The sequence below is a fragment of the Podarcis gaigeae genome, assembly GCF_964106915.1.
Source record: "Podarcis gaigeae genome assembly, chromosome: 11".
Classification (NCBI taxonomy): domain Eukaryota; kingdom Metazoa; phylum Chordata; class Lepidosauria; order Squamata; family Lacertidae; genus Podarcis; species Podarcis gaigeae.
Window position 1 is genome coordinate 33,332,200 of NC_139687.1, and position 20,257 is coordinate 33,352,456.

General features: G+C 41.1%; 1 protein-coding gene and 1 long non-coding RNA gene across 2 annotated transcripts in view; one reads left to right on the top strand and one right to left on the bottom strand.

Annotated features, from left to right (window-relative positions):
* The window catches only part of LOC310827398, a 793,036-nt gene that overhangs the window by 124,284 nt on the left and 648,495 nt on the right, over window positions 1-20,257 (bottom strand). The gene's annotated exons all lie outside the window — the stretch shown is intronic.
* On the top strand, window positions 65-8,687 carry TMEM167A (transmembrane protein 167A). The gene is made up of 4 exons (XM_083703357.1): window positions 65-179; window positions 2,764-2,873; window positions 3,826-3,860; window positions 7,135-8,687. The coding sequence occupies exons 1-4, from the start codon at window positions 177-179 to the stop codon at window positions 7,203-7,205; spliced, it is 219 nt and encodes a 72-aa protein (XP_083559483.1). The 5' UTR covers window positions 65-176; the 3' UTR covers window positions 7,206-8,687.

Here is a 20,257-nt window from a genome sequence, read left to right on the forward strand (position 1 = left end):
GCGCTGCCCGTCTCACACACTTCCTCCAATGGGAACGGCGGCCCCGTCTTCGCCTGCGCCTATCCGGAGCCTCTGCCTCCCCCGAACCAATCAGTGGGGCGTCTAAGGCGCTGCTTCTTCTGTGCCCCGCCCCTTGGCTACCGGATGTGTGATGTGGCTCGCGGCGCTGCGTAACTATGGTAAGCGCGGCGGTCGGGGGTTTATTTGGATGGGGGGGGGCTTCGGTTAGGTCGCCTTTGTCTCTGGTAGTCCGCCTGTATTTGTGAGTGGGGCCGTTGGGCTGAGAGATGGGCGCCGGGGGTGGTCTCTGCCCGTTTCCGCTCCTCCCCCGCTCAGCCTCTCTCTCACTACAATAGTGGCCTTTCCTTTAAAAAAAAAAAAAGGTTGTTGTCGTTGCAGCATCTTCCCTTTCCCAGAATGTGGTGGTGAAATTATCGTTTGTGAAACCTGCTTCCCCCTTTTTAACTTACAAGAGGTTCTTCTTGTTATATTTAAAATGCTGCCTTCTCACCTCCTAATCTAAATACTATACTCAGGGTCTCATATCTTCATTTTACTTTCCCCAAAGCAGCACTCAGATTCTTTAGGAGTTTTTTTGTGTGCTAATAATGACTGGTTAATAAATTAATAATAATAATTTGCATTAAATTGCAGAGGCCTTTGCGTGACTTTAAACTGTCCTCGCATCAAGATGCCATAGGTTTCCACGTAAAAAGCACTGGACAGTACCCGTTAAAATGCAGTGGCTAAACAATTGAAATTAGTGCCCCCTTGCATGTGTGCAGCAGCACAATCTTATCCCAAGTTTACATGGAAGTGGATGTGCACAGGACTGCAGTGTAGTGTTTTACATTATTTACATGTAACTATAGATAAAGGCACATGTACCAGCCATGCTGTTTACATAGGATTTCACTAATGGGGTTTTATTCAGTAGAAAGGTGCATATATGAATAGTGAAACAGCACCTTATATCTCTAGTTGCTTTTGAATCTTCACTTGGTTTCAAAAGAGGTTAGTTATAATAATAATAATAATAATATTTTTTTATTTATACCCCGCCCTCCCCAGCCAAGGCCGGGCTCAGAGCGGCTTACAAGCAATAATAAAAACAAGATGAATGATTACAAACTTAAAAACAAAAATAAAACACAACAATTAAAATAATGGAACATTAAAATATTAAAATGTAGCCTCATCGCAGGAGGAGAAGGAAAAGAAGGGGAAAAAAGAGAGAGAGCCAGGGGGGGAGGGGGGGAATCAAACTGGCTCCAAGCCAAAGGCCAGGCGGAACAACTCTGTCTTACAGGCCCTGCGGAAAGAGATCAGATCCTGCAGGGCCCTGGTCTCATGAGGCAGAGCGTTCCACCAGACCGGAGCCAGAGTTGAAAAGGCCCTGGCTCTGGTCGAAGCCAATCTAACTTCCTTAGGGCCCGGGACCACTAGGGTGTTGTTATTTATGGACCTTGAGGCTCTCCGTGGGGCATAGTTGTGTGATACGAGTGGCTATTGTTTGAGGAAAAACTAGCTCAAAGTTTCCATCTGATGCACAGTCCTTGGTATTTGATTCTGGGTCCTGACCATAGTTCTTTCAAATAGTGAGACCACAGATGTTCTGGTATAAACACTACTTTTTCTCTGCCTTTTTCACTTTTCACTACACACATCACTCTCGTCTTTTTACATCAACTATAGCTGTCTGAGTTTGTGAGTTTAGAGTCAGTCCATCATACCTGAACATTGCCAAGAAATAGAATCCATGATTAGATAGGATAGATGATGAGATGCAGATAGGAACATGGGAAACTGCCTTATACAAATCAGGCCACTGGTCTGTCCAACTCAGCATTGTCTACATGGATCGGCAATGGCTCTGCATGCTTTTAGGCAGAGGTCTTTCCCACCCTCCTTTTGGAGGTCAGTGATTCAACCCAGGATCAATGCATGCCAAGTATGGGCTCTACAGCTTGCTACTCAAGGATTTAAAAAATATTAAATTGTTTCTAAATGCTAACAAACAAACAGCTGAGCTGCAGCCCATCCTCAGAGATAGGAGAAGACTTAATTATCAATGGCTTGGATCAGCAGGAAAAAGCTTGACCACCACATCAGTAGTGTTCCCAAGCTTACTCCTTTAACTTTACCTTAAAAAGGAATGGCTGCAGTTAACACCTATGGGGAAAAGTAAAATGCTGGACTTGTGATAGCATTTCTTTGAGGGCAAAACCTGACCTTGTGTCCTAACGCTGTGTGGCCTGATCCTCACTGACAGGGTATCCCCTAAAGGAGAACAATGTGTCTGTGAGACTTCCGGTGCCCTCAGTATGTCCTTGAAATGCACAAGTCTTCCATTTGCACATACCCAGTCTTCCATAATTATGAGCATTTTGGTGGTTGTGTGGTACAAGCAGGAACTCTAGAGTTGCAGATAACTTTTTCATCAGTTGTTTTTGTTTTGAGAGTTGAAATGCCTGTTTAGTTTGTGGTCTGTATGGTGCTTATAAATACAGAGTTCCAGCAGATTATGTACTGTATTGAAAAGAAATCATATTCTTGTACCGATTTCTTTGCTAGGAGATTTAGGGTGTGTGCGCGTACTGTACTGGAATTGTTCACAATATAAAGACGTACGTAACGTAATGGGCCCCAAAAACTCACTTTTTTCTACTCACTGGCAGGGAGGGATGCAGAAACAAATGGGGCAGGAAGATGATTTTCAAAAGTGAACCATAACTCCTCTTCTGTTTTACTTTTTTCTTTCAGTCTGCAATCTTCAATTTTCAGAGCCTACTGACAGTAATCCTTCTGCTTATATGTACCTGTGCATACATAAGATCATTGGCTCCCAGGTTACTGGATAATAATCAAACTGGGTATGTACTCTAGAAATTTTGGGGGAGGGGAATATAAATTGCATGTTTATAATCTCAGCATGATATCTGACACAAGTGATAGAGTAGACCCATTGAAATTAATGGACAAGTTACTTGCCCATTGATTTCACTGGATATCACCATTAATGGATTTTCTTCTCAGCTGTAGTCATTGATGTGAGATCTGTGTCATAAGCATTTTAACCTTTGAAAGCCTAGCTAAACTATAATTCAATACAACAAATCTTCATGAGCTTTTGCTTCTTGGGGCATTAGGTGTTGTATGATACCTTTCTTATCGATGCACACACAAGGTGGTTTAAGATTTTTTTTTTAAACCCAGTGTCAATCAATTAAAATTAATGAAAGAACAGTTAAATCATAAAAACAACATATCCTTAAAATCCCTAACTTCAAAAAAGAAAAACCATCTGAAACAAAACTATCTTAAGTGCTAATTTTTGCAACAAAAACAGCTGAAAATTCTACTAGGCATGCCTGAGCCATTAAGCATGGAGTGGGTGTGTATGTGTGTGTGTATACACACACACACACACACACACACACACACATACTGGACACTCGGGTTGCGAACATGATCTGTGCAGGAGGTGCGTTTGCAACCCGCAGTGCCATGTCTGTGCATGCGCAGGTTGCGATTTGGAGCTTCTGCACATGTGCAAAGCGCCGAAACCCGGAAGTAACCTGCTCCGGTACTTCCAGGTTTCGGTGTGTCCGTAACCCGAAAACGCGCAACCTGAAGCATCTGTAACCTGAGGCATAACTGTCTGTCTGTGTGTGTGTGTGTGTGTGCGCGCGCACACACACACACACACACACAGTGTCTTTGAATTCTAGCCATAACTACTCTATCTCTATTAAAAAGGCATCCAATTATAAGCTTAAAATATGAAATGCTGCATTTTTCTAATTTCTCAAAATGCATTTTCAGATTATTGGGCATATTCTGGAAGTGTGCCAGGATTGGTAAGTGTGCATGTTCTGTTTCCCATAAATATACTGTATTAGTGGATGTTAGTGTGTCATCTAAGCATGCCTTTATTTGCCTTAAAAAACCTTAGTGGTATTATTTTCAAATACACAGCATGTACTTTTCTGCAATTTTAACTTTGATAAACAGACTGCTTAATGTAAGTGTTACTAGTATTAGGAATCAAAATGTGTAGACTTAAGAGCAAAAATGTTCTGTATACTGAATTACAGTATTGCTAGCAAAAGTTCAAGCACTAAATTGCTCTAGACTCTCTGCCTGTCTCACGGGGTTGTTGTGGGATCAGTCTGCAAGGACTGCATGTATGCTACTTTGAGCTGCCTGTGGGAAGGCTATATGACAGAAAAATGTGAGAGATTCAAGAATAGCCGTGGTGTATGAGGTACGGCACTGCTGTCCTGGCTAGAGTGGCACTTCTGCTTGCCAGGATGGAGGAGGGGAGCGCTGGGTTAGTTGTGGCAGCAAACGCAAGTGTGTCAACCTGCATCTGCTACCACTGCCCCCCTGATATTTCTCCCATCCTCCCTTCCACTCTACCCTGCCACACTCGAAGGGTGGTGCAGTGGCAGCACCACACTTCATGTGCCATGAGTGCCTATAGATTTTGTTCTGTCCTCAGCACATAAATGCAAACACAAGAGAAGCTGTGATTTAGAAAGGGGCACAGGAGGAAAGCGTTAAGCACTCTAGACTGCCACTTCCCCAATCTTCAAAGCAGCACATGAGGCTAATAGTTATCAAAACAAAAAATTAATCACTTGTTCAAAAACCTGTTGTGCCTAGTTTTGACACAAAAGATGTGGCAGGTTTGGCATGACCTTATTAGAATCATAATTTCTTGTCTGGAGAGCCAAAAATTCTAGCAGACATTATGTGATTCTCCTCCTCCTGCCTTCTGACTGTTTTAGCACTTGTTCTCTTTCTGTAAAAGGATAAACACAAAGCTACATCAGTGTAGAATGCAATTCTGCCCCTTGTGTTTAAACAGCCTTTTTAATGTCTGCACCTTTGAGCAGACAAGCTGTTGCCTATTTGTAAAGTAGTGCTAACAGGCGTTGAATCCTAATTGATGATGGATGCCTCTCTCAAGAAAATTAAGAACAGAAAAGTACAACATGTAAGAAAACTGTAGGAGGTGGACTTCCTCAACATTAATTCTAAGCAGATGTGAAATTGCAGACGTTAATTTGCACAGCTATTTGCAGTTTAATTGAATGTGTGCCAGATGATGACAGTGTCTCGTAATGTAATTGTGGTGGCCCTCACTTGTGCAAAGACTCAGCGAACTGTTTCTTTGCTGTGGAAAGATTTCTCACTAAGCAGCCAGCTTGTGTGAGCGGATACTTGTATGCATATTCCTTTGAGCACACCACCAATACAGAAGCATTAGCAATGCCATCTCCCAACTCCTCGAAAGATTCCATCAACAGTGTCTCTGAAAAAAATTACATATCTCTTGGGAAGACAGGCGAACTAATATCAGTGCACCGGAATAAGCAAAGATCACCAGTGTCGAAGCAATGAATCTTCAACATCAACTTTGTTGGACTGGTCATGTTTGGATGCATGATTATCGTCTTCCAAAGCAATTACTCTATTCCCAACTCGAGAATGGAAAGCGAATTACCAGAGCACAACAAAAGAGGTTTAAATGCACTCTCAAGGCAAATCTAATAAAAGGTAACATAAACACTAATAACTGGAAAACAATTGGAGAACAGCCTTTACCAAAGGTGTCATGGACTTTTAAGATGCATGAATTCAAGGTGAAAAGGAGAAACGAGCTAAGAGGAAGGCACGTTGGCAAACCCTCACCATGATCAACTCCCACCCAGAAACCTATGTCCCAACTGTGGAAGGACATGTGGATCCAGAATTGGCCACCACAGTCACTTATGGACTCACTGCTAAGACCATGTTCATGGAAGACAATTTTACTCAGCTATGAGTTATCACCAAAGAAGAAGAATTATATTTCAAGCTTAACATACTCTGGATATTACAACATTTATTCAGTTAAATGTTATGGTGTTTGTCCAAATGTTACCCACCATAGATATATGGCAACAATTGTTCACTACAAGAGAAACATTTTTGACATGTTTCTGCTTCAGGGCAAGGGTGGGGAATTTCTTTTGGCTCCATGGACCAGATCATTATTAGGATCATCCTTGCAGGCCAAATTTGACAGATGGGTGGGGCTGCCCACCTGTCAAACTACCTGACATCATTAATGACATTGAGCGATTGACAAGCAGGCCCCACCCACCTAAAATCCATTGTGCAGGGTTTCCAAGCACCTAGCAACCCACAGAGACTGAAAGGAAGTATGGGCACTGTCATAATGCCCTTTGCCAAAGTGGTTTTTGAAGTAGCCCATTTAAGCTGGCAGGAGATAGGGCAGAAGAGGCTCCTTCTCCCCTCCCACATCAACGTCCACTATCCACCTGCTCAATTACCGGCAAAGGAAAAGCACACAGCTGTTTCACAAAGCAGTTTTGCAAAGGGCTTCAATCTGTGCTCACCAACAGGGAACAGAGCCAATGCAGCATTAAACCCAGTGGCATCACCAGTGATGTCTACCAATGGCATGGTTTAGCAACTATGACCTTGTGGGCCAAATTGTACCCCCTGATGATACAAGACTGACTTACAGGCTGGAGGCTGCCCGTGTCTGTTTAAGGCTTGTAGTACATATTAGCAGTTTCAAACTCTTGTGCAAGGGGAAGCATGTTAAGAAGATTTAGGGGAGGGCTGAGCAGTTACAAGGAGGGGGATTACAAACTTACAATTGTAAAAGAGAGGCTGCATTTGTGTTTCACTGGTGCCCTTGATGCACTTTACCCCTGAAATGCTGCAGATTTACCTTACAAGTGCTGTTCCCTTATCCTTCACTGGAAGTGGTCTGGGCAGAAAATTAGGTTGATATTAACACATTTTGCATATTGGTAGATATTGCATTGGAGCAGGGGTGGCCGTACCTTCTCTCTGTCTGTGCTCTGTCGCTCCTATCCAGTTGTGGTGTCCTGCTTGCACAATAGACTGTCGCTCATACAAATAGCATGTCTCCTTCATCTCCATTGCTCGGCACCTTCCTGTAGATCCCAAAAAACATCCTTGGAATTCTCATTTTCAGTGTCTTTTCCCTTGCAGATCTCCCTGCTTCACATTACTGCATTTCTTTCATGCAGTCATACTCGCTTGTGTGATGTGAACTAGCCAGTAATTCAATTTTGTTTCTTTTTCCAGGCGAGCGGAAGAGCCCTTATGTAGCTGTGTGCTGTATTGCGATGGCCTTCAGTATTCTATTTATACAGTAAAAATGGGGAAATGTCAGGAATATATTTGTCAAGCGCATATGGAATAAAAGACTCGGGGAAAACAGAAGAGATGAAAAATATGTTCTACACTTCACTTTCTTTGTTAATGCTGGACAAGACACACCTTTGACAATTGATTTCCATATTTCAGTTAGGGGAGCAGTGGTGTGTTAAATTTAAAAAATGCAGTTATTAATTGACACTGTCATACTTCTGCCGAATTCTTTTATGTGAACTGTATTATGATTTTCAGATGAGACATTTTAAGATGGACAAAGTAGAAACCTCTCTTTGAGAACTGAATTGCTATTAAAATACAAAACCTTTTAAAAAGTTTATATTTTTTGCAACAACTTTTGATTTTAAAAATATAAAATCACAAAGATAGAATTCCAGTGTCACATTAGCAAACATGATTGGGCTTCTCCTTCTCCTTCCCCAATGGCCCCTGTGCCTTCTCCAGTCTTTTCTGGAGGATTCCCACAACAGGAAGATGCAGGAGGAAGGAGACGAAGGAGAAGCGCTGTTTGCATGAGCGACTGCCTTTTGTGCAAGCAGGACGCCAAAGCTGGATATCACCTTGAAACAATAAAATCTTAAAAGCATAGGCAGAGACAAAGTAAAATCAGATCAATATTGTACCATTATCAATAAGAGTGGTGGTGTAATAAGCAGTAGAGATTGAGGTAAAGCAAGGATATATGCAAAAGTTCAAAACAATGTTTCAGATTAGAAGCACATTAAATTTGTGATTAATTGTTTTATACGCACACACAGGCACACATATAACTACAGGTTGAAAATATTTTTAAATTAGTTGTTAAAATACCTGTAAAAGAAAAGAAATACATTTTACAAAGAATGAATCCTGTTCGCTATTACTTCAGGCAAACTCTGCTCTGTATTAAAGTCAACACTTAACAATCAAATATTTTTGGTTTATTCTGATTTTTTAAAAATAAACATTTATATAATAACGTGCTGTGTGCTTATGATCTCTGCAGGCTGTTAAATTCTGGAACTTGCCTTGAATGTATGAGAAATATATTTGTTTCTCCTATTATGAAATCCAGAACTTTTCCTGAAACCTGGCTTTTATATTCATTCAGTAGTTGTATCTGCTGGAATATTCACTACAGCTCATACAAAAATTCAGAAAGGAACAATTGATAATACTGGTTTATTTATGAACTGAGCTTTTCTAATGTGGCCATCCTATTTCTGCTTAGCTATATTAGGGCTACTGTAAACAGCAACCAAAAACCCTCTGGATTTTGTGCTTATTTAACAAGAAATGCTAATATCCTTGGACCTTCAAGTGTATTTTTGTACTCAGTGATGTGTTCAGTTTCTTACAACCTTCTGACAATTCTCTTTACAATATGTTATGTTATATTTTTCAAAATTACAGTAATTGTATAAATAATAGGATGAACAAGCACAAAATTAAAGAAAGGTCATTGTTGAGCAGTTGTTGCTAAACTCTTGTGTGGAAAATGGTGTGTATTTTGGAGGATATTTAGCAGGCAGTATTTTTCACACAATTAAGATGTAAATTTATTCATGAAACTGAGAGGCAATGTCAGCAGCCAATGGATTCATATTCTTTGAAAGCAGTGTGGCATGGCATAATCCTGCATGTAGCGTTTGCAGAACAAGAATGCATAGAACTCCCAATATGCACATCACAATTTGTTGTGTGTGAAGTTTCTGAAAACCTGATCAGAAGGGGCCAACCATGACTACTTCAGAATGCTGTGTGTATGCATTGTTTCCTTTTTATGAGTGGTCAAAATGTATGCTTTCCTGATCTGTTCATATACCTCTCCACAGAGTTTCTAAAAATCTGTTTTCTGACCATGTTTTTAACAATGGCAGTTCCATAACTATAATCAAGCTTCTGAATACAAACCTGAGAAAACAAATAAAATTTGTTATCCTTGAGAAAATGCATCATGCACATTAATACAAAATTTATTCTGAAAAGATGTTCCCTTTTTTAAAGCAGTAATGTTAAGAGATGTAGAAATTTATTTCAGAAAGTTCATGGCTGTTCAAATGTTTCCAAATGTGATCAGGAAATACAAAATATATTACATTGTATCCTGTATCGAAGTATTCAGTTTATAATATCCATTGTTTATAAATGTTTGTTCCCAGAATTAAAACACAGTTACAATTGGGGATTAAAAAAAAAAAAGTAAGTAGCTCAAAGCAGAATGTGTTTACAATGTTTATGAAAAGTTTCAGTTTTCCACAACCCCTTAAGTAGCAGGAAGCAGAGAGTAGGAAAAAATAGACAGTAGTCTGCATGGAGAAAAGTAGAAAGTGGTGTTCTCCAAGGATTGGTATCAGGACCTGTGATTTTTAACTTCTTCATAAACAATCTGAAGTTAGGGGTTAGCAGTAAGGTAGCCAAGTTTGCGGATGATACTAAATTGTTCAGGGTCAGGGCTCTTTTTCAGCCAAAACTAAATTCCGGCACCTCTTAGGTGGGCACCATTGGCATTTTAAGAGAACAAGGGAGGCGTTCAAGGTGAGTTCCTGCACTTGTTTTTCTAGAAAAATAGTACTCTTCATGGTCATTAAAAATTGCAAAGAGTTCTGAAATGACCTCTCTAAACTGAATGAATGGGTGGTAAAATGGCAGATGTAACTGATAAACAAGTGTGAAGTGATGCATATTGTTACAAGGAGCCATGGGTGGAGCAGAACACGGCAACATCACCCTAGTGGATGGAGACCCCCATCCCCCTGCCACACAAGGGAAAGATGGAGGAACCGCTCCTGGCCAGTGGTGGTAGCAGGAGGAGCCACTGGCCACCAAAGTGCCACACCCAGCTCTGCATTTGCCCTCCTGCCCTTTGAACAATAGGGGCCCCTGACCCTTTCAAGGAAAAATGGGGTTGGCCCCTAAGAGTTGGTGCCTACATTGTGTTTTTAAGTTCCTTAAATCGTATTGTGATCTTTTAATAACGAGCTTTAGCACGTACGCCTAGCGCAAACTCTAGTCAGAAAATAATTTGTTTGCATTAACACGTTCTTTTTCAGCCCAAGGCTGCATTGCCCTATACAAGAATGAATTTGGAAGAGACCTAAAAGCCTCAAGCCATAGCTGGGTGAACAGCATATTCCTTAAATATGGAGAAAACAGTTATGGTATTGTGTGGGTGGGGGAATGGATTTTGTATTTCTTCATTGTGAAGAATCCTGCAGTGTATAACTAGCTTTAAATAGTCCAGTAAGATGAAGTCTTCCAGGCAATCTTGAACTTTCCAATTCTAGCAATTAACATGAATGACTCTAGCACTTAGGAACGACATGTCTGGTTAAAGAGTACAGACTCCAACTGAACTTCTGTAGTGTGGCAAATGTGCAGTCAGATAGCGAGTGTGCAGTTATGTGAATACTTGGCAGGAGAGAGGGGTCCTCAGGGAAGGAAGTTCTTTGGAAGAGAGTCGTGAGGAAAAATGGCCTCACATACTCTTGATGTACGTCCAGTTTCACCTCAAGGGCACTAATGTTTTGCGTAATCCTAGGTTTGACGTAGAGACTCAAAATGTTGAAAATGGGACAAAAAATGCTTCTGGCTCTTCAGGAGCTCTTGACTCGTCTCTTTATATCCAGATAACGGACTTAGAGCAAACTCTGAACACATGACCGTGTTCACCAATTGGTTTTCTCATCCTTTAAGAACTTGCTTCTTCCCTGGTCACATTTACAGAGAATGAGGAAAGGGTATATTCTGCTTATTTTGAGTGCCTGTTTATGATTGTGGGTTTAAAACTGTGAGTGCCATATTGGAAAGAGAGTTTTATTCTGATTAACCTTGAAATCACATATATTGTCACATCTACACGGTACATTTAAAGCACATAGCTTCCCACAAAGAACCCTGGGAACTGAAATTTATCCCTCAGAGCACCCTTAAAAAAACTAAATTTCCCAGGATTCTTTGCGGGGGAGCCAAATGCTTTAAATGAGCATTAAGCCTAGGATGGGGATGTGACCTAGTGCACATGGCCTCTTCAGTTTGTTGGATTGTAGAGAAATGGATACCGGAGTGTGGACGATTGTACAACCAGATTCTTAGTGGTTTGTTTCGTTGGTTTTGGTTAGTTGGTTTTCCACCCCTACAGTATTGCAAATCACTGTGCGCTTTATATATATATAGAGAGAGAGAGAGAGAGAGAGAAGCCTCAAGCTGATACTAAATGAAAAGCTTTATTCTTTTCCCCTCAACACCCCTCTCCCCGCCAATAATATCTTGGTGCCGACAGCTCTTTAGGAACTTGTCAGTAAAAGTGCTAATTTTGAGAGAGTTGCTTTAAACAAACAAAAGCAAGGGAAAATAACCCAGTGCAAGTTCTTTGCAGAATAGACCCATTGAAATTAATGGACATGGCAAACTTACGTCCATTAATTTCAGTGGGTCTCCTTTGAGTAAAACTTAGTGGGCTATAATGCATATCCATAAATAAGCTTTTATTAGATTTCAGCTGAGTATTTTGCAATGGGGGGGGCACAACCCTTTTGGTTCAGTAGCAGCTTGTGATTGGTTCGTTTTTCTCTAGTTCTTTCTGTCTTCTCCCTCACTGTTTTAGAGGACTTTCCCCCATATTTTACATGTAAATAATAAACAAATAAATTCCTTGGGGTGGGATTCATTTAATGAACCCCACCAGTGGAAGCCCTGTATTGGGCACAACAGGGCTTCCCCTCTCCTACCTCATGTGCTGCCTGTGCCCTCCAAAATTGCCCCAGGGAGGTCAGGGGAACCCCCAGATCAGCACATGGAGGGAGGGGAAATATTTCTGTCTGGCAAGCTGCTATGCTTGCTCAGATGTAACATTCAGCATAGCATGATGTTGAATTCTACCCTTGAATGAATAAATATCCATATTTTAGAACGTTGACAGCTGCCTCTTTTCATAATCCAGAAAACCTCCTAAATAACACCCGAGTTTTGTAAGGGAAAGTCTAGCAAAATAATGGATGTGTTTATACACACCCAGAGGAACCACAAAGAAATAATAATTCTAAGCCACTGGCAAGCTATGCTTCTCAACATATACTTCCACTGCCACCTTTAAATATGTACCACAGGAATGAAAGAATGCAGCTAGCTTTATTGCATCCACCAGCCAAGTTCACTAGGATTTCTGATTTCCCTGCCATCTATGCTGACCACATGTTTCTGCCCACCCCATCCCCTCTAATTAATGAAGGCAGTGAATGTACTGCCAGGTGGTAGCTCTCCGTTTTACTGGAATAAGCATTAACTGTAAAACGTGGAACTCTGACTTCTGACGTCAGTGGCAAACTTTCAACCAAGGTCTTGTTATCAATTAGCTGAGACTGGTGAGAAGGATGAAATCCTCTTGCAAGTCATGGCTTTTAAACTGTTATGACTGCAACCCTATACCCACTTACCTAGGAGTAATGATCCACATCTCAGTGGAACTTCCTCCATGCATAGAATTGGATTGTTAAAAAGTTTTTCTAGATCAAAAATTAAGCGGCTAGAATTCTGCTTCATTGCTACTGTATTAAAATTTGGGGCTTTTCTTTTATAACTGTAAGATGCAGACAGTTGTTTCCCTTACATAGCTGGTAACAAAAAAAAAAAAAAAAGGTTGGACAATAATTTGCATTTTCTCTCATTGCCAAACCTAACAAGCTGCTTTGGATGTTGAATGTCAGAACACAGAGTAGGTAGTTTTAACATCTTGCGTGCATAGTTTGTGTGCAAATGAAATCAGAAAGATCTTGGAGTGGGGTAGTCTGACCATCCGCATGCTCTGAGATGATGAAAGACAAATTGGATTGCAGTCCCACCCCCCGTGCATTTATTGATTGATTTTCAAGAACACAAATTAAACAATGAATCTTGAAATTAAATTACAACACTCTTCCTCTCAATGCTATTTTTAACATAGTTACCAATGTTTTGATCTATTAAAGGCAGTGGGATCAATGAATGTGTTACTAGGTGTAGTTATAGGATAAAGTTGTGATCCCAAACATTAACTTGAAAATGAATCCAACTGGTATCAACTGGACTTGCTTCTGCTACCAAATACTTAGAGATTGTTTGTGCTTCCTATACTACTATACTGTCATTCTAGGGCAAGCCAATCTAGAAAAACTACAGTGTTTTCCATCTGATTGAATTGCCACCAAACAATCAGCTCTCAAGAACAGGCCATTTCTAATCTTTATTTCTAGACTTCTGATAGCACATCACCCAATCTGCAATCTCCCCTCTGTTCATCATCATCAATTTCTATCACCAATTAGGGGTGGGGGGGTGTTACAGATCTAATCAGGAAAATCTCATTGTCATTGGCTGACTTCATCTCTTTATTATATGTTGTTTTAGAGGATGGACAAGAAAATAGAATTGCCAGAAACCAGTCATTATTAAAATGAACCTTACCCAGTGCTTTTTTTTCCTTTAAAAAACCAGTGCTTTTTTTAAAAAAAACCAGTGCTTTTTTTTCCTTTAAAAATGAGTAGGGGTACTCTCAGTTTGACTCAAGAAAATCACCATTTTATAGTTCAAATCGGGGGAAATAAATACAGTAAATGGACAAAAGTACAAAGATTCACAAAATGTTTAGGGGTATGCGTATCCCCTTGTACCCCCCCCCAAAAAAGCACTGCTCTAAACTAGAGAACAGAACAATGCATCTATTTGTTTTTAAATTCACACAATTTGCTTAGCTTGACTTCAAACTTCATATAATAAAGAGATGAAGTCAGCCAATGACAATGAGATTTTCCTGATCAGATCCATAACTTTTTTTTCCTAATCAAGGATGGATAAAGCATAAAATAAATAGTGGTAAGTAAACATAAGGGTTAGTAGTGTTTTCTCTTTCCTTCATTCTTCCCTTTCCACCATTCTCTCATATTGTCAGCCCAACTGAATATTATTCTAGAAAAGTTGTTGCCAAATCTGAAAAAAGTCAGCAATGACAGAACTTTATTTAGTGAAAGCCTGAGTGGTCACATTGTGGATCTTTCTAGCATTAGTATTATTATTTCTGACGTTTGAATATCATGCAGTGCTAACAGCTTGGCTTTATTCATTTTTTTTTACTTGGAAGAAAGGCCCCCTGATTTCATGGAACCTGCTCTCTGGTAAGTGTGTAGGAAACATTTCAAAGTCTCAGGTGAAATTGTTTGGTTAATGACCCACCTGGCCTGGAAGACAGTCTGTGTGTAATTGTTCACCCTATTCCCCACATGTCACATATTTGGCAAAGCACAGGTTCTTCTGTAGCCAAGTGTGTTGAGAGATATAGCCATGTGGGGCTTCACACAGAGGAGAAAAAGCATGATTACTGTAAAGTTAACAAATGCTGGGTGTCCATCACAATGACAGCTGGGGGTGGGGAAGGGAGCGGGGAAATTAGCATCCTGAGCATGAGAAATGAATGTTCAATTGTTTGGTTTTTCACCCTTCTGTCTAACCTCATATTCCCTTCCCTGTTTGTTTGAATCCAAGTCTGCCACACTCGAACACCTGCTTCCTGTAGCAACCCTTATGGGCCACTGAGAATGAAGTACTTCTTGTTTTTGTGTGTTACTCTCGCTCAGATGGGAGGTGATGACCTCCCTGGTTTAGGAAAAGAAATCCTGCAACTTGATAAAATGATTCAATATGTGCTTGTGGAATCCGAACTGAAGACAAGACATTATTCCCACATGCCACATATCCACTCCTTTTGCACTTGGAAAACACATTTATGAAAGAAAGCGAAGCGCATTCCTCAACAGTGTGCAATAGGACCACCGTATTCACACAGAGTGCCTCTGTGAGATTTCACTGCCATGAAAGACCTCAGCTTTTCTTCTCATAATGAAATACTGTATGATCTGAAGACCAGTGTCCAGATGCTATATCCTAAGAGTGCAAGGAAAACAAAGGCCAAAGGTCATGTTATGTCAAATTCATATTGGAATTTAATTTCAAATGATTGCCACTCTGTGTGGGGTGAGAGATCCGATCCAGGGCATGAGTGGGGCAGGCAGTTAAGGGTTTAACCCTCCCCTTCTCGCCCACCCAAGGCTGCGATTTGCATCTGTACCCCACTCCAGCAGCCATGACACATAACACTGAACCTGACCCCTAGTACAGTGCATTTTGTGCATATTATTGAGTCATACATTATGTGAAGGGAGAGCTCATCAGTTCTTTACTGGGCCACCAGCCTTAGCCCAAATAAGCCCTCCAAGGCTACCAGCCTTTATATGGAAGAAGAGAAAACAAAAAGCTGTCCAGGTGCCTCAAAGTAGTATTTTGAAACTCAGTGGCACTGCATGACTAAGCAAGCATCGGCTGTAGTAGGTATTGCTTATTTCACAAATATGGACAATTATTTGCTTAATTGGGATGGAACTAGGAGATATGCTGCACAAGGTGCCATAAAAAATAGTGGCCCCCAATTCACCTGGAGGGGGGTTACACCCAGGGCACATGCTTAAGGGGGCATGGCTCTCACATTCCCACTTAGTTCCTTTTAACTGCTAGAGCATTATTCGGGAATTCTCATGTATTGTTATCTATAGAATCTATAGACAAACCACCCATTATCTATAAACCACCCATTTATTCTTCCTTCTACTAGTCTGGCTTGCATTAAATGCTTCATTCCCCTTATGAGTTAAAAAGGTATATTTGACTATAAATGCTGCCTTTTAGAATCTATATGATTTGCAGGAGGGACAGGGACAATCCAAGGCCATTTTGAAGTTCTCTTTTAGTAATGGCATTGGATTTACATTTTACTCTGACAATCATTTTGCATATGCATAAAATGTATGAGCATGAATACAGCAGTCCTACTTACTGATGTCACAACGGTTGTCTTTGATATCTGGTATTTTGCTGTCATTACAGTGGTAGGTACCTCAGCTTAAGAACTTAATTCATTCTGGAGGTCTGTTCTTAACCTGAAACTGTCCTTAACCTGAGGTACCACTTTAGCTAATGGGGCCTCCCGCTGCCGCCGTGGGATTTCTGTTCTCACCCTGAAGCAAAGTTCTTAACCCAAGGTACTATTTCTGGGTTAGTGGAGTCTGTAACCTGAAGCGTCTATAACCTGAAGCATCTGTAACCTGAGGTACCACTGTATTGCAGAATTCTAATGGTCTCGTTGAGTTTAATTTCTGCCGGGATAAAGCAAAATCCTCTTAAAACATCTCTCAGCAGCTCTGCCTGAGGGAGGAAAGTTTTACTGCCAATAGCTCTAAAGAGGTGAAGTTACTCTTGCAAAATTTATGTCTTTAAAAATTGCCTTTCACAAATGTGGCACATGTGAGAACGTACTCAAGGAAGTGCAATAAATGAATACCCAAATGGATGCTTTCCCTTCCCATATGTGCTACTTAAACATGACTACTCCTGTGATTTACTGCACTTTTAATGACAGGTTTACTACAACACATTATTTCCCTAGGCTCCTCTGTATCTTTATGTTATGCGTTATCCACAGGTGAGACACAGTCAGCCCCTAACTTTACAAAACAAAAGCAATGAGAGGCTGATATGGACAGTGGTTATCTCTTCCCAGATTTTCAGAAAACGGTGGGCAAACCCATACATTATGCTTTCCCATGCATTAAAACAGCTTTTGCTGACTTGGTGCCCTTCAGATGTGGTAGACTACACCTCCATCATCCCCACCAAGCAGGCCACGGAATGGGAGTTGTAGCACTGTGAGGAGCCTTAACAAGCTACAGTCCCCATAATTCTTTGGGGAGCGATGGCTGTTGACAGTGGTATCACAGTGCTTTAAATGCATGTGGATTTGGCCTTCGTCGGGTTCTACTTTGTCCACACTTTCATGGGGGGGGGGGCAAAATGGGCTAGATAAAATGAAGAACAATGGCCTGGATACCAAAGAGCCATCCAGGAATGGTAGGACTCCTTCCATTAGCTGAGGAAAATGGTGTTCCATCTAGGCTATTACTAGAGTATGGCAATGGGGTGGCACGCTGCTGCAAAGGATAACCCAACCCTCTGGAGCAGATTTTTAAGGGGCAAATGATCTGCAGGAGGAAGAAAATAGCATCAAAAAATACTACTCCCCCTTCTGCTGGCCGGAGCACCCCATTAGCCCAACTCCTTTCATCAGTCACTTCTACCAGTGAAACTACATACAGTTAGGAAATGACAATATTCCTTTTATAGCAAGACTATTCCAATTTATTTTGCTCGTCCTAAAGACTGGTATCTTTTTGAGGCATCTGTTTTATTACTAACCTATGGCAGGGTGTTATTTATTTATTTATTTATTTATTAAAGATGTGGGTTTTTTGAAAAAAAATATTTCTCATTAAATCTCGGGACACTTTCACAATCATGCATTTTAAATGTTGTCTCTTGTAGGGAGTTGTGCTTTCTCTCTTTTATATTTGTCGTGCTTTAAAATAATCATTTAGATATGCTGAAAGAGTCTATTTGTCATCATAAGCTTTCATCACATGCAGAGGATTAGCCAGAAGACACAAAAGGCGCTTGTTTTACTATGTCAATCTGTCACATCCAAAGCTTCAGATAAAACAGACCTCCAGGTGATTTCAAGGTTTGGTGTGTGGGGTTTTTTTGGGGGGGGGCATTAAAAAACTATGCACATAAAGGATTATGCATGGCAGTTATCCAAAGAGTGCCCTTCAGAGGGAAGGGGAAAGGGTATAAGGGAAAAAATTAGAAATGTTAACTATTAAGCTAACAAACTCTTCCTCCCATTTCTCTCTGTTATCTTTGTATTTCATGTTAATCCAGCAAATTTCAGGCTAAAATAGAAATTCTCTTTGAATTTCATGTTAACATGGCAGATTTTAAATTAATTCTATTAGAATATGAAATATGAAAATACCTGACGCAAGTTATGAATACTAAATTGGAAGCAAATAAATGAGGGGGTGGGGAAATGTAAGAAGAAACCGATGTATCATCATTGTCTCTTCAAATATATGGTGTATATATGGGTGACCTAGTTCACTCATTTTAAGTGTGATAAACCATACGAAAAGATCTTTAGAATAACAAAGAAAACTCCTTTTCATGTGTGGTTTAGTAGGAGAGCAATTCACTAGGGATGGAGAAGCATCTGTTTGCAAAACTCAGGTGGTTTATAAGACAATTGTTCATTGCAAGTCTTCTGAAAACCTTGAGATGTTTTGCCCAGGGCCACCTTTAGCATATGCACCGCTGGGGTGCAAGGACCCGCCCAACGCCCCCAAATTTAGTTGAGCCCCAAATTAACTTTTATTATGTGTCACTATTATAATTTGATAAATAGCACTCATGCCTGTGCAGCTCCAAAAGGAAGGGTTTTTTGTGTGTTTTTTGTTTAAAACCAGCTTTTCTAAAAAAGACAAAGAACACACCGGGAGTCGGTGTAAAGACACCATGCATGCGCTTATGGGCGTAGGGAAGTGTCTGAAAGATGGGACGGGCGGGCACTGTGCGCATGTGTGGGAGAGCCATCTTGGGCAGCCTTTCATTATGGGAGCAACCTTATTTCTAGAGGAGCTGGGAGGGCCCTTGCGAACACATATATACGAGTTCTTCTTGGGAAGGTTCCGGAGCCTGTGCGCACTCCTGTTGCTAGATAGGCGCATTCTCTTTCTGTCTGTCTCTCCCTCTTTCCTGTCACTCGCGATGGCGGCGCGAGATCAGTCATGTCAAAGGTGCCGCTGACCCCGCTGCCACATAGCAGCTCAATACAATATGCTTAGGTAGCTTCAGCGGCGGGTGCCTGGTGGCCCCCAGAATTAGGGGCCTGGGTGCCCCGCACCCCTTGCACCTCTGGGTAAAGACGGCCCTGGACTTGCGCTCCACATTGAGGGTGCCCAGCATCACATGACGTATCCCGCCCTGCCTGGCACTCCAGCACTCTTCCCAGTGGTGGGAGATGGTGGTCTCCTGAATATTGGGGGGGGGAGAACTCTGCTCCCTCCCCACAAATATTGAGGTGACCCAAGCTCCTCCTGCCTCCTATAGTTGGAATCCCTGCAATAAAGGGTTGCAATACTTGAATGGTACATCCGCCCTCTCCTTTCCCCACTAGTGTTCCTCCACTTAGAAGCAAAGGAGAACAGTTTGTTTGTGGAGCAAGCAGTGAAGGGACAAACAGCAGGGAGGAGATCCAGCTCTACAGACTGGCCTTTCATCCTGTATACTAATGTGGGTGGCACTGTGGTCTAAACCACTGAGCCTCTTGGGCTTGCCAATTGGAAGGTTGGTGGTTTGAATCCCTGTGACGGGGTGAGCTCTTGTTGCTCTGTCCCAACTCCTGCCAACCTAGCAGTTCAAAAGCACACCAGTGCAAGTAGATAAATAGGTACCACTGTGGTGAGAAGGTGAAAGGCATTACTGTGTGCTCTGGTTTCCATCACGGTGTTCCGTTGTGCCAGAAACTGTTTAGTCATGCTGGCCACATGACCTGGAAAGCTGTCTGTGGACAAACGCCGGCTCCCTTGGCCTGAAAGCGAGATGAGCACCACAACCCCTTTGACTGGACTTACATCTCACTCATCCTTGTAAGTGGTTTGATATTTTCAGTGTTGTATCTGAAGTTTCTTTTAGCTGCTGCAAAGCAAGGTCTGTTTTGTATGATACATTCTGTAATTAGGAACAATAAATTTGTGACAGCTCTATTGTATAAGGTATTTGCAGTACACATATTTACTCTTCAACATACCTGTAACCAAGATCCCAGCCCTTCTTCAATTCCCATTTGCATATATTTTGAAAGGAAAATATATTTCTGACAGGATTCCTATGTATTTTGTGCAAAGTGATCTAATGCTGCTACTCTTCGGAAATGTATCTGCAATAATGAATATTCACAATGCTTTTCCTTCCATAAATCTATTTGCTGATGAAAATTAATTTTTGCAGATGTGGGCAGAAGTGATTTCATCAGCTTGTAGTCCAGCATATTTTCTTCTACAAATATTTGCCAAGCCTTTCAGACACATTCTAGCTAAATTCCTGGAATGAAATTTGAACACTTAAGCTTGCAGCTAAGATA

What these genes read in the sequence shown, in the direction of transcription:
- TMEM167A (XM_083703357.1), top strand. An exon ending in CTGGATAATAATCAAACTGG is followed by an intron (nt 2,874 to 3,825) that starts GTATGTACTCTA and finishes ATGCATTTTCAG; the next exon opens with ATTATTGGGCATATTCTGGA. An exon ending in CTGGAAGTGTGCCAGGATTG is followed by an intron (nt 3,861 to 7,134) that starts GTAAGTGTGCAT and finishes TTCTTTTTCCAG; the next exon opens with GCGAGCGGAAGAGCCCTTAT.